This window comes from Mangifera indica, chromosome 14, assembly GCF_011075055.1.
Source record: "Mangifera indica cultivar Alphonso chromosome 14, CATAS_Mindica_2.1, whole genome shotgun sequence".
Taxonomy (NCBI): domain Eukaryota; kingdom Viridiplantae; phylum Streptophyta; class Magnoliopsida; order Sapindales; family Anacardiaceae; genus Mangifera; species Mangifera indica.
This window is the reverse complement of record NC_058150.1, coordinates 14,587,754-14,600,247: the sequence shown is the minus strand read 5'-3', so window position 1 is coordinate 14,600,247 and position 12,494 is coordinate 14,587,754. Positions and strand designations below refer to the sequence as shown.

General features: G+C 32.8%; 2 protein-coding genes across 2 annotated transcripts; both read left to right on the top strand.

The window, feature by feature from the left end:
- The first annotated feature begins 1,697 nt into the window (after positions 1-1,697).
- LOC123196950 (MLO-like protein 15) lies at positions 1,698-6,337 on the top strand. The gene is made up of 14 exons (XM_044611107.1): positions 1,698-2,190; positions 2,303-2,360; positions 2,456-2,694; positions 4,136-4,252; positions 4,334-4,394; positions 4,482-4,573; positions 4,667-4,741; positions 4,824-4,912; positions 5,001-5,050; positions 5,131-5,171; positions 5,316-5,525; positions 5,605-5,672; positions 5,760-5,820; positions 5,906-6,337. The coding sequence occupies exons 1-14, from the start codon at positions 2,074-2,076 to the stop codon at positions 6,212-6,214; spliced, it is 1,587 nt and encodes a 528-aa protein (XP_044467042.1). The 5' UTR covers positions 1,698-2,073; the 3' UTR covers positions 6,215-6,337.
- Positions 6,338-7,358: 1,021 nt separating this feature from the next.
- On the top strand, positions 7,359-12,246 carry LOC123196848 (MLO-like protein 1). Its single transcript, XM_044610990.1, has 14 exons — positions 7,359-7,478; positions 7,602-7,659; positions 7,986-8,218; positions 8,903-9,019; positions 9,561-9,621; positions 9,767-9,861; positions 10,030-10,104; positions 10,203-10,291; positions 10,377-10,426; positions 10,679-10,719; positions 11,132-11,341; positions 11,426-11,493; positions 11,587-11,647; positions 11,929-12,246. The coding sequence occupies exons 1-14, from the start codon at positions 7,362-7,364 to the stop codon at positions 12,166-12,168; spliced, it is 1,515 nt and encodes a 504-aa protein (XP_044466925.1). The 5' UTR covers positions 7,359-7,361; the 3' UTR covers positions 12,169-12,246.
- Positions 12,247-12,494: the final 248 nt, after the last annotated feature.

Below are 12,494 nucleotides of genomic sequence, written 5' to 3'. Positions count from 1 at the left end.
TCTTGCTTAATTTATTTTATAGTATTGGCAAATATATATATATATATATATATATATATATATATATATATATATATATATATATATATATATATATATATATATATATATAGTTAACAATAAATTAGTTTAGACTGACTAAAACTGGAAAGAGCAAAATACAAAATATATATAGTAATTAATTTGAAATTATATTTCTAAATTTAGGAAAATTTTTTCTGGTTTCGAACACTCTCCCCCAAATGGGAAAATACATATATTTTATTTTTAATTTGGATTGTTGTTGATTTTTCACACATCCTAATCAGATATTTTATTGTTGTTAGGTGAAGAAGGGAAGTTTAAATAATATTAGCTTTATGACCATTTTAATGAGTATTTATTAACTCATTTTTACAACAAGATGACAACGTAACTAACTGTGTCAAATTAAAGGTATTTATCTTTCCATAAAGATGACCACATGAGTACTTATCTTTACGTATAGAAGATAACTTGTCTAATTTCTTCCATATAAAATGCATAGTTTGCAATTAACTAGTTTTGGAAAATCAAGCTACACAAGGAAATCATCAAACTAAATTAGGAAAGAATAAAAAACCAAATATAGTAATTAATTTGAAATGGTGTCTCTAAACTTTAGTAATTTATTTCTGATTTTTAATAATAATAAAACCATATACATAAACGATGAGTAAATTGATGTACACATAATAACATGTTATTTTGTGATTGTGTGTTATTTTATTTAATTTAAAATTATTCAATTATATAATAATATATTATTGTTTGTATATTATAATACTACTCTTCTTATAAAAGCTTACCATTTGGCTCTTGACTTTGCAAGGTTGTATAAATGTGCTCTTAATCATGAAAATTGCCATTGTTGTAGCCAACTAAAACTATTTAAAACTAAAACAAATAATTGGTTTAAATATGTTTAGCGCACTTTTATGTCAACTATCCATATCAGTCAGTTGCTCTGAGGTAATTTACTTTTGCTTAAAAGATTAAGTTTCAGGTTTAAAGAATCTAGCTCACTGTTAAGATTTTATTCCACTTTAAATACACATAATTCAAGCATAATGAACATTTCTCACGTGTTTTAACTAGAATTTGGCTATGGGTTTTACGTTGTGCTAAGTCTGAGGAACGTTATTTGAATGAAAGAGAAAGTTGCTAATAATCTATGATGCATATTATCAAGGACCTGTGTCATAATCCAAAGATCAGGGATGTCAGCAGCTAAACTCCAATGTCATAATCATTGGCTTGTTAAAAATTTTTTCCATTTGTTCATGAAGCATGATGAATTTGATTTCATAAAGTGCAGCTGGAATCTTTGGCTATTTGTTATCGTTTTCCTGTTGCTGAATATCTATGGTAAGTTTACTACAAGCAGTGACTACATTTCACAGAGCATATTGTACAAGGATAACATATCTTGCAACAAAATGCTTAATTATGAATTTATAGTAAGCCTATGTCAGTATCAATTATGAATTTGTTTTTACTTGGGTAAACATATTAAATTAAAAAAAATTATGATCTTGATTAGAATACATGTATTATTTGCTTAGTATGACTAGTTTGGAATAAAAAAGAGCATCCAAGACTTTGACATTATAAGAATAGCACCACACAACACAGTTAATCATAAAAAATTTCATCTCGTATAAGTTATATCTTACTACAATATTTGCGATCTATTAATCACAAACTTTAAGAATGTAACTTATTAATTAGTTTTGATTTGAAAAATTAAGTGTAAACCGCGTGGCGTAGAAGGTGTTTTTGGTAGGAGAATTATCCAAATAACAGAACGCTGTTCCTACTAAATCTGATGCTATTGCCATTTTAATTTGTTCAACCTTGGACGGTATCCTAATGTTATAGTATTCTTACAAGTACACAAAGTCTTGTTTTGTGTCTCCCATGAAAAGCTAGCGCCCCATTCAACTTGGGATTCGGCTTTCCTAGCACACAGCAAACAGACACTTATAATTTTCTTAAAAGTTAACACAGCGAGCTCTTGAGAAAACAGACGACACAAATTGAGAGACACAAGTCATGGCAGGAGGTGGAACAACATTAGAGTACACTCCAACATGGGTTGTTGCTGTAGTTTGCACTGTCATCGTTATCATTTCTCTTTCCGTTGAACGCCTTCTTCATTATCTTGGCAAGGCATGTCAATTATATATATATAATCTTTCCTCTCTTTCTTATACATTCATGCCCAAATTTGATGCATCAATTATTCTCTTTCTTCATCTGCAACTTTTTCCCTTTTTTACAGCTCTTGAAGAAGAAGAAACAGAAACCTCTTTTTGAAGCCTTGCAAAAGATTAAAGAAGGTATATAAATTTATTTGTTTAGAGTTTGGGCATTATATATATGTATGTACGTATGTATGTTTATATATAATGGTGAGGAATAATGGTGGCTGCAGAGTTGATGTTGTTGGGGTTCATTTCATTGTTGCTGACTGTGTTTCAAGCAAGACTTGAAAAAATCTGCATATCAAAGGACTTATCCACTAAATGGATGCCTTGCAAGAAAGGTGAAGACATGGATTCTTCAACCACTGCCCATTTTGAATCCTACCTCTCCTCCTTCATTGCCCCTCATGCCACCGGTCGTCACCTACTCTCCGACGCCTCCACTACTAACCAATACTGCACCGCCAAGGTAATTAAATTATTAAGTATAATAATCTTCTATTATGAGCACCAAAGTAGCACGGAAACTTACAATGGGGTGTGTTTCCACGTTTCGGAAACGTTTACATTTCCGAAACCCTCTGAAACTTGTAGGAAACGTTTTGGATCATTTCGAATTTTTTGAAAAATTTTGAACACATTTTTTTAGAAGAAAAATCGTGAAATCGATTAAACACATATCTTTTGTATTTTCAAACCAAAAATGTCTTTAAATCTTATATTGAATTCATCTTCTCTCTACTCTTTGATGTGTTACTCATGTTTTCCCCGACATATCATATAGATTGGTGTATATTATTGTTTTTTTCTTAAATATCTACATGTGTTTGCTCAAAAACAATTTATAATAGGTTCTATAATTATATTTTATAGTATTCTTTTTTTATTATTTATTTTTATATTTTACAAATTTATATATTTTTGTTACAAAAAATATAATATTTATAAAAAAAACCCTTATATTTTTCATATTTATAAGTTTTTCCACGTTTCCGTTTTCTATATTTTTTAAAAAATGCCTTTCCATGTTTCTGTTTTCACGTTTCCACGTTTCTCCATTTTTGTTTCTGTTTCCATGCTACATAGATGAGCACTTAACATTAGTTGGAGTAGTTGCTAATTTATCAGTCTAGTACTGTTGCTGGTGCCTCAATCTACTCTACGCATAGTAAATCACTGCAATATATTATTTCTTTTGGCTTTTGGCTTTTGTTGGCCTCAGAGTTTTGCTCTTAAAAGTGTTTTGCATGGCAAAGAGAATCATTGAGTTTATACTAATTTAAGACCTTCGACTTATGATTTGTTTGAAAGAATTAATTTTAATTTACCTTAGAAAAGACTTACTAAATTTTATTACGTAATATAAATAATTTAGTTTCAAAGATTTTTGAGAATATTTTTGCATTAAAACTTCCTCAGAAACTGATTACTCAAATAGATAGTTTGAAATTTGTATTGGGATTTCAGTTTACAAGTGTGATTTTAGAGAAATGATGTTTTAGCACATTTTATGTCAACTATCCATATCAGTCAAGTGCTCTAAGAGACCTTATTTACCTGAAAGATTAAAATCTAGGTCTAAATAGTACAGTTTACTGTCAAGATTTTGTTTCACTTTAGACACATAATTTCAAACATAACCAATATCTTTCAAGTGTTTTGCATGGGATTTGCCTACAGGGGTTACAGTGTGCTAAAGCCTGAGGAACATTATTTTAATGAAAGAGAATGTTGCTAATAATCCAAAAATCAGGGATGTCAAATAACTACCTCAGCTTAACTCCAATGTCATGACATGAATTTATGAAATATTCTTTTAGCATTGTGATTGAAGTCTTCATTGTAGTTTCAGAGGCATTTTAAGATTGCAAAATCTCACGGTTTTCTTCTCACTTTGATTAAATTGACAGGGAAAGGCTCCATTGCTATCTGCAACAGCATTGCATCAAATTCACATATTTATCTTTGTCCTTGCTGTTGCACATGTGACATTCTGTGCTCTGACCATTCTCTTTGGAGGAGCAAAAGTAAGTTCAACTTGTATCCCTGGTATTTCCGAAGAGCTCTAATTATTCTTGGTACTGATGTTTAAGTCCTCCATGGTTTAGATTCGTCAATGGAAACAATGGGAGGATTCTGTTTCAAAAAAGGAGTATGATGCAGAAAAAGGTTAAAAAAAGAAGCACATTCTAGCATTCAAGTGCTTAAATAATACTGCTTTTGCATGAATTTTTGCTTAATATGCTACTTGTGCAGTTCTTAAAACAAAATATACCCATGTCCATGAGCATGACTTCATCAAGAATCGTTTTCGGGGTATTGAGAAAAGTACTTTTGGAGGTTGGTTGGTACGTCATTTGAAGTTGATGCAAAGTTTGTTGAAATTACCAAGTTATATAGAAGTCAGCTTACTGATAAAAGGAATCACTTTTACTTTTCAGCATTCATTTTTCAAACAGTTCTATGGATCTGTAAGCAAATCAGATTATACCACTCTGCGGTTAGGCTTCATCATGGTAAGCTAGCTAGCAAACTATTTGGGGAGTATATATTTCTACTTCATGCTGTTTTCTTTAGTTTTAATTAATATTTGTGCAGAAACATTGCAGGGGAAACCCAAAATTTGACTTTCACAAGTACATGACGCGTGCCTTTGAAGCCGATTTCAAGAAAGTTGTTGGAATAGGGTTAGCCAAATTATTTCAAAGCCTTCTACATCAATTTCTTACTAACTAATTTGATTCATACTAATTGTTGACAATTGCATTCTGGCAGCTGGTATCTTTGGTTGTTTGTAGTCCTTTTCCTGTTGCTGAATGTTCATGGTAAGCTATTTAGTGTATACGTAGGACTTCATTATTTAAAGTACATGCTTAAGGAGTTAAAATTCTAATTTTCTATGCAGGCTGGCATGCATATTTCTGGATAGCCTTCGTTCCTGTCATTGTAATTGATGATTTTTAAAGTTCAAATTCTACATCCATACCATAGATTTTTCAGTATTTATTCACATATACTCAGTCATAATTGAGATTCAATCACAATGATGTGCTTGTAAGTGAAGAAATGTGGTCTATGTTATGTTTGCAGCTTCTACTTGCTGTAGGCACAAAACTGGAGCACGTAATCAGCCAATTGGCCCAAGGGGTTGCGGAGAAACATGTAGCCATTGAAGGAGATTTGGTGGTCAAACCTTCAGATGATCACTTCTGGTTTCACAGGCCGCGCCTCGTTCTGTTGCTCATTCATGTCATCCTTTTCCAAAACTCATTTGAAATTGCAGTTTTCTTCTGGATGTGGGTAAGATATTAATTCTCACTGGCCACTTATATCATTCAATCACACAAATCTAACTCTGAATAAATGCATAATGCTACAGATTCAATATGGTATTGACTCCTGCATCATGGGGAAAATTCGTTATATAATTCCTCGACTCGTATTTGGGTATTAATTTTATATATATTTACGTACATGTATATATAACTTCTTGCTTATGATCCTATATGTTTACGCATAAATTTGCAATTTCAGGGTATTTGTTCAGTTCCTATGCAGCTATAGTACCCTACCACTTTATGCACTTGTCGCACAGGTGAATTAGGATCATAATTTTGTAAATTCTGTGATTTATATAGTAATTCTAGTTAGGCTGACAAATCTTTTTGTTGTAAACGAAGATGGGAACTTCATTCAACAGAGCTATATTTGATGAAAATGTGCAAGAAGGGCTTGTTGGTTGGGCCAAGCAAGCTAAAAAGAATATGGGATTGAAGAAGGCAGCTAACAATGGCTCTAGCCATGTGGAGCAAAAGCAGACCTTTCCCAGTGCAGTTCAAATGACAGAAGTTAGTGATGATCAGAAGCAATCTGCAATGGAAGAGGGCCATAATGAGACGAAATTGCTTTCGAAAGAAACGGATCCAATGGAGTACACAAATGAAGAGCCTCATTGCCATCGCAATCTCCCAATAAGCTATAGCTTATAGCTTAATGAATGTGACCAGTTTTGGCGATTGAATATCACAGTATAAATGTGGCTTAGGCTAATTAGACAAATTTGTGCAAAATATTGTATGGCATAAGTTCCTTGTAGAACTCTTTGTTAATTTGCTAAATCAACAACAAAATTTAAAATCAAAAGTATAAGGGGTGTCTGTAATATTGCCCATTCTTATTAACTATGAACTTGAATTTTGATGCCTTTTTATTCTTTTGAACTTTAAACTAGCAGAATTGAGCAAGTCAATGACACCAATTTTGCCTTCTTTAAACTTGACAGACTTTTATGAAACTCAAATAAAACAAACAACAAAATGCATAAATACTCAACATTTGGAACACAAATATTACCTGAAAACTTCGGACAAACAACGAAAGAAAATTTTACTATAAATGAAAACAATTACAAAATGAAAAATAAAAAAGAAAATTTGTTCTCTCTATTTTATGGCATTCTCTCTCCCTATATGCACATGCACTCATATGTTGCATTTCCACAATGAATCTCACATATTTTACCATTATTTTGCCCGCTGATTGTTGCATTTACTCAAATAAAATGATAAGTCTATCCTTTGAGTCATATAATTCATACTACAGAGACCAAGTCCTCGCACCTCATGTTAAGATTCGTGGTAGGCTACAATCAACCTAATCTTTCTACTACAACTATAGATTTCCTTGAAACACCAAATCTCGAATCAATACTTTCTGAATTGAAATAAACCCATACAACCACTATATAACACAAATAAACAAAGTTTGCATTGGTGTCATTTCGCTTGCTTTTGAACGCTCCCTCCACTACCTCGGCAAGGCAAGGCATGCTTTATTGTTTATGAATTTTTTTCATTGGTCCAATTCCTCTCTTATACATGATATGGATGATCTTGGGCAATTTCATTTATCACATGCTTCAGTCTTCATATTTTCTGTCATGCAAAATATATAAAATTCCTTGTTTTGTAGTTTTTGAAGAGAAAGAACCAGATTCTACTCTCAGTTAGTGGGGTGCATGATTGTTATATTCTTAAGAAGATTTTGTGTTGTTTTATAAATATAATATTAATTGTTTTGTTATATAATTTACGAAGAGAGAGAGGATGAAAGAGAGAGCTTTGAAGAGTTGCAGAAATGGGTGAAGGAGGAACAACGTTAGAGTACACACCAACTTGGGTTGTGGCATTAGTTTGTAGTGTAATTGTTGTTATTTCTTTTGCTGTTGAGCGCCTTCTCCACTATTTTGGCAAGGCATGTTGATTGTTGAAGCTTCACCAACTCCCTCTCTCTCGATTTCTTATTTCTTTCTGAATTTGGCAGTGACAAAATGATGCAAATTCCACTTTAACTGACACGTTTTTTTGCTTATTGCAGGTGTTGAAGAAGAAGAACCAAAAGCCTCTCTTCGAAGCCTTGCGGAAAATCAAAGAAGGTAACCATAATTTCTTTAGAAAAAAATTTGAATTTTATTGTAACAACACAGGTCAAATCCCACGTGACAAAGCACAAAAGAGCTTCCAAAGACATGTTTTGACTTTTGGGTTGGAAATCTTAATAACAAAGACAAATTATTTATTCAAAGTGGATAATATAATGATAATGGGTTGGGATGTTAGACCAAGATTTTACATTTGGCTTTAAACGTATGTCAAACACCGGCTGTGAAGAGTTCTGTAGTCTAAAGTTTTGAAAATGCAGACGTTTAATTTTTTTTTTTTTCAATTATTTATCCTGATGGTGGTGATGTTTTGGATGCAGAATTGATGTTGTTGGGATTCATATCACTATTACTAATAGTGTTTCATCAAAATATGATAGCCAAAATCTGCATATCGGAGGAATTAGCAAGTAAATGGTTGCCTTGCAAGCAAGAAAGAGAGGCAACTGCCAATGTAACATCTCATTTTCAATCTGCAGTCTCTTCCTTTCATGGCACTGGCCGCCACATTTTAGAGTCGTCCTCAGCCTCAGTGAGTTACTGTTCCAACAAGGTATTAATTCTGTTCATTAAAGTATGTTAGGTATGTATGAGTATTCTATATTATTTGTAAATTATAAAAAAATTAATTAATTAAATGGCTTGTAAAACCCCTTTTGGATTGTGTTCGAAACAGATGATATTTTAACTATGGGTCAGTATATTAGATACTAGAAAGAGTGCACAAATATACATAAAACAGACATTTCACATGCTGAGGTGTCTGACTGGAGATAAAGACTAATTTTTTTTATAAAGATCAACCCGATGCATGATCAAATAATTGTGTCCACGATCTCTTAAATATTATATTATGTCCATATTGAACAGAAATTGATGTCCTGACATTAGTTTGTTTGGAAATCTTATTGGTCTCCACAATCTCTTATCAATGGACGGTCAATCTCGAACATTAACGCATCCTCTGATCATGTTCAGGAACACAAATCCAGATTATATAATGACTATTTAAGAGGCAATGATGCTCTTTTGGATATAAATTATTTTGAGCGCCATTAAAATTTTGCCTTTAAGATTAATATTTTCTACATAGTAAAAGTCTGGTTCAAAATTAAATATTGCTACTATGATGAACAGTTTATGACTGACAATAAAGTGTAAGAGACAAAACTTCAGTCAGAATTTAAACATTTGACTCAACAATTTTTATAAATTTTCTCTTTGTTTTCACATCCAGGGGAAGGTGCCGATGTTATCAATCGCAGCGCTGCATCATCTTAACGTATTTATCTTCGTGCTAGCTGTTGTGCATGTCACTTTCTGTGCCCTTACCATTCTTTTTGGAGGGGCAAAGGTATCCTGATTCTCATACTAGTATTTTCCTTGCGTTTTTGTTGTAGGGTCAAACTCTCTTTGGTTGAACTTACCGAAATGACACCAAAAAAGCTACTAACTATCACCAATTGGTCGCATTGTCCATATTACGGTTAAACCACATTCCAGTTAGAAGACTTCCACCTAAAAGAAGCGAGAAGATTAATACCTGACAAATTTCCTTCATCCCAAGCTTTCCCACATGTGGCCAATTCAGTTTCTTTTTGTCGCAAAAACCTACAGGAAAGTAAATCACTTTCTACCATGTGAAAGGAAAACGAAATTTGAATAAAAAGTTAAATTCCTCCGTACTGGGAATTAATTACATTCAATAACTTGATTACATGTAACTCTGCCTCTCGTCCCTAAATTGTGTGGAGGTGAAAGGAATTGCATTTGTGCTATCTTAGGCATCAACACTACTTATCAACTATAGTTTCTTCTTTTATCTTCAGATCAAAATTTTCTTCTTCAATTTTATCGAATTTATATTCACAAAATTCATGTTCTTGATGGTCTAGATTCGTCAGTGGAAACAGTGGGAGCATTCTGCTTCTAAAGGACAACATCATCTTCCAGAAGGTGATGCTTTTGTCTAGTTCTATCTCTTTTGGAGACAGAAGTCCTATTAATTTTAAGATCCATCTCATTGCCAAATCATAGGCATTCTTTTTCTAGTTTCATATTGTGTGCATTGATTTCATCTCTGCAAGTATAATTTTTGCAGTTCAAAGTGGAAGATATATCCATGTCCATGATCATGATTTCATCAAGAATCGCTACCAGGGTCTTGGAAAAAGCTATGCTTTGCTGGGCTGGTGGGTAAGTCACTGCCATATCTTCTCTCTCTCACCTTGTCTAAGCATTACATAAACTTTGAAAGTGCTTTTAATTAAAAAAATATGCAAATGGGGTATTACAGAAGCATCTGCATAATTTTTTCCCTGTAATTAACAAGCATTATCTCATTCCTATACTTGTACTATCCAGAGTTCATTTTTCAAGCAATTCTATGGATCTGTCACCAAATCAGATTACACCACTTTGCGGCTAGGATTCATTATGGTAAGTTATATATATTTCTAATGTACATATGTGTGTGTGTGTGTGTGTGTCTTTGGCAATGAACTTTATTATCTGGTTCTGGATGGTCTCTTCTTCAGACTCATTGTAGGGGAAATCCAAAGTTCAATTTTCATAACTACTTGATGCGTACCCTTGGAGCCGATTTCAAGAAAGTTGTTGGAATAAGGTTATTCTCAATCATTGGCTTAACTTGTAAAAACATTTTTCCATTTGTTCATGAAGCACGATGAATTTGATTTCGTATACTGCAGCTGGTATCTTTGGCTATTTGTTATCATTTTCTTGTTGCTGAATGTCTATGGTAAGTTTACTACCTCGATTCTCTCTCTTAAGTAGTTGCTACATTTCACTGAGCATAATGCAGTTAGATTTGTATAAAGATTCTGCAGATAACATTTCTTGCCAAATCTCAAATATTGCAACAAAAAACTTACATTTAACTCTTCATTTTACTAGACAGTATAGATTTCACTTTATTCCCTTCATTGCAAATGTCAATTCAATTAAATTTTTTGGTGGGAACAGCTGATGCAACTGCAATTTTGCTATGCAGGTTGGCATACATATTTTTGGATAGCATTTGTTCCTTTCATTGTAAGTAACCGATACAATTGCCACATTGACAAAACACAGAAGATATGTTGGGTATATATAGGTATCCCCCACTGTTTGGAGATGATCACAAAATATTAGTTAAATATCTTGTGAATTTCTAAACTGTTAATACACATTTTGGATTGTAAAATCCAAAAATAAAATTGCAATAATTTTTGTCTTTGATAGACAATATTTTGATTGTAAGATCGGGTTATTAGAGCAGTTTGTTACAATTATACTACAATTCATTTGTTTGATTCACTACAATTTGTGTATATCGCATATGCAAAAGGAATTTGACATGCAATTTAGAACTTATACATTTTATGTTATTCCCATGCCCCAGAATTTCAGTTTAATGCATTACTGTTGTCCACTGTTGAATAAGATTTGCCGACTGTTTTTGCAGCTTCTACTTGCTGCGGGGACTAAGTTGGAGCACATTATAACCCAATTAGCACATGAGGTTGCTGAAAAACATGTTGCAGTTGAAGGAGATTTAGTGGTTCAACCTTGTGATGATCACTTCTGGTTCAATCGGCCTCGGATTGTTCTCCTTCTCATTCATTTCATTCTTTTTCAAAACTCTTTTGAACTTTCATTTTTCTTCTGGATTTGGGTAAGCTTATGTTACCATTAATACTAATATTACCACTCTCTAATGACAGTAAGACAATAACTTCACATGGTCTTTATGTTTCAGTTTCAATATGGCTTTTACTCTTGCATAATGGGACAAGTTCGTTTTATCATCCCCAGACTCGTCATAGGGTAACAAATTATGATATATTTACTTATTATATTAATCTTTCAATTGATTTACATATTCTTGTATTGCTAAATTATATCAAATTTCCTTCACAGGGCATTTATCCAGTTCATTTGCAGTTACAGTACGTTGCCACTCTATGTCATTGTCACTCAGGTGAGAGATCTAACATCAAAATATGAGAAAATTTATTAGTGCGGATATAAAAGCCACGTGCACAAATATGATATTATCTGAATTGACAAACAGGTGGAAAAATAGACTTTTAACACTTAAATGATTTAAAAAATGTTGTTTCATTGAAGTTCATGGGGGAAAAAGTCATTTGGCACACATGAAAAAGTTCTGTCAAAAATATACCACTATGTTGTGCTTCATATGGATGTGTTTAAATTGACAACAGTTTTTCTGTTGTTCTGTTTGTTTTTGAAATGAAGATGGGAAGCTCATTCAAGAAGGCAATATTTGATGAACATATTCAGGATGGTCTGCTTGGGTGGGCTAGGCTGGCCAAAAAGAGAATGACTACCAGAAATGCTGCCACTGGTTCAAGCAGAGTTGTACCATATAAAGAGCATTCTCCAGATTTAATTCAACTGGGAAAGCTTGGAAGGACTTCTGCAATGGAAATGAACAGAATTAAAGACCCTCATAATTCTGTAACTATAGAAAAATAAACCTTAAACACCGTTATTAACATCATACAACAACCAGAGTATTGACCTCTCATTGATGAAACCATGGGTGGCAAGGGAAAGTAGTGCAAAAGATTGAGAACAAAGCATATTACTATTCATCAAAAAATCATTTCATCTACTAAATTAACTCAACCATATTTTAACTTACATGTTGCTCTGAAAGAGCTGCATTGAAATATGTTATAGATAACCCTAGACTGTAACACATCAAAATTGTAGCAAGCTGCAGTGTTCAACATTTAAAAGGACTGGAAAGCAAAACAAAATCTTATGCACATTCAAGCTCCCCAGCTACACCTAGCTAT

Coding starts and splice junctions, on each gene's coding strand:
- LOC123196950 (XM_044611107.1), top strand. CDS start 2,074: ATGGCAGGAGGTGGAACAACATTAGAGTACACTCCAACATGGGTTGTT. Junction 2,695..4,135: donor ACCAATACTGCACCGCCAAG/GTAATTAAATTA, acceptor TTAAATTGACAG/GGAAAGGCTCCATTGCTATC. Junction 4,574..4,666: donor GTACTTTTGGAGGTTGGTTG/GTACGTCATTTG, acceptor TTTACTTTTCAG/CATTCATTTTTCAAACAGTT.
- LOC123196848 (XM_044610990.1), top strand. CDS start 7,362: ATGGGTGAAGGAGGAACAACGTTAGAGTACACACCAACTTGGGTTGTG. Junction 9,862..10,029: donor ATGCTTTGCTGGGCTGGTGG/GTAAGTCACTGC, acceptor TGTACTATCCAG/AGTTCATTTTTCAAGCAATT. Junction 10,427..10,678: donor CTTGTTGCTGAATGTCTATG/GTAAGTTTACTA, acceptor TTTGCTATGCAG/GTTGGCATACATATTTTTGG.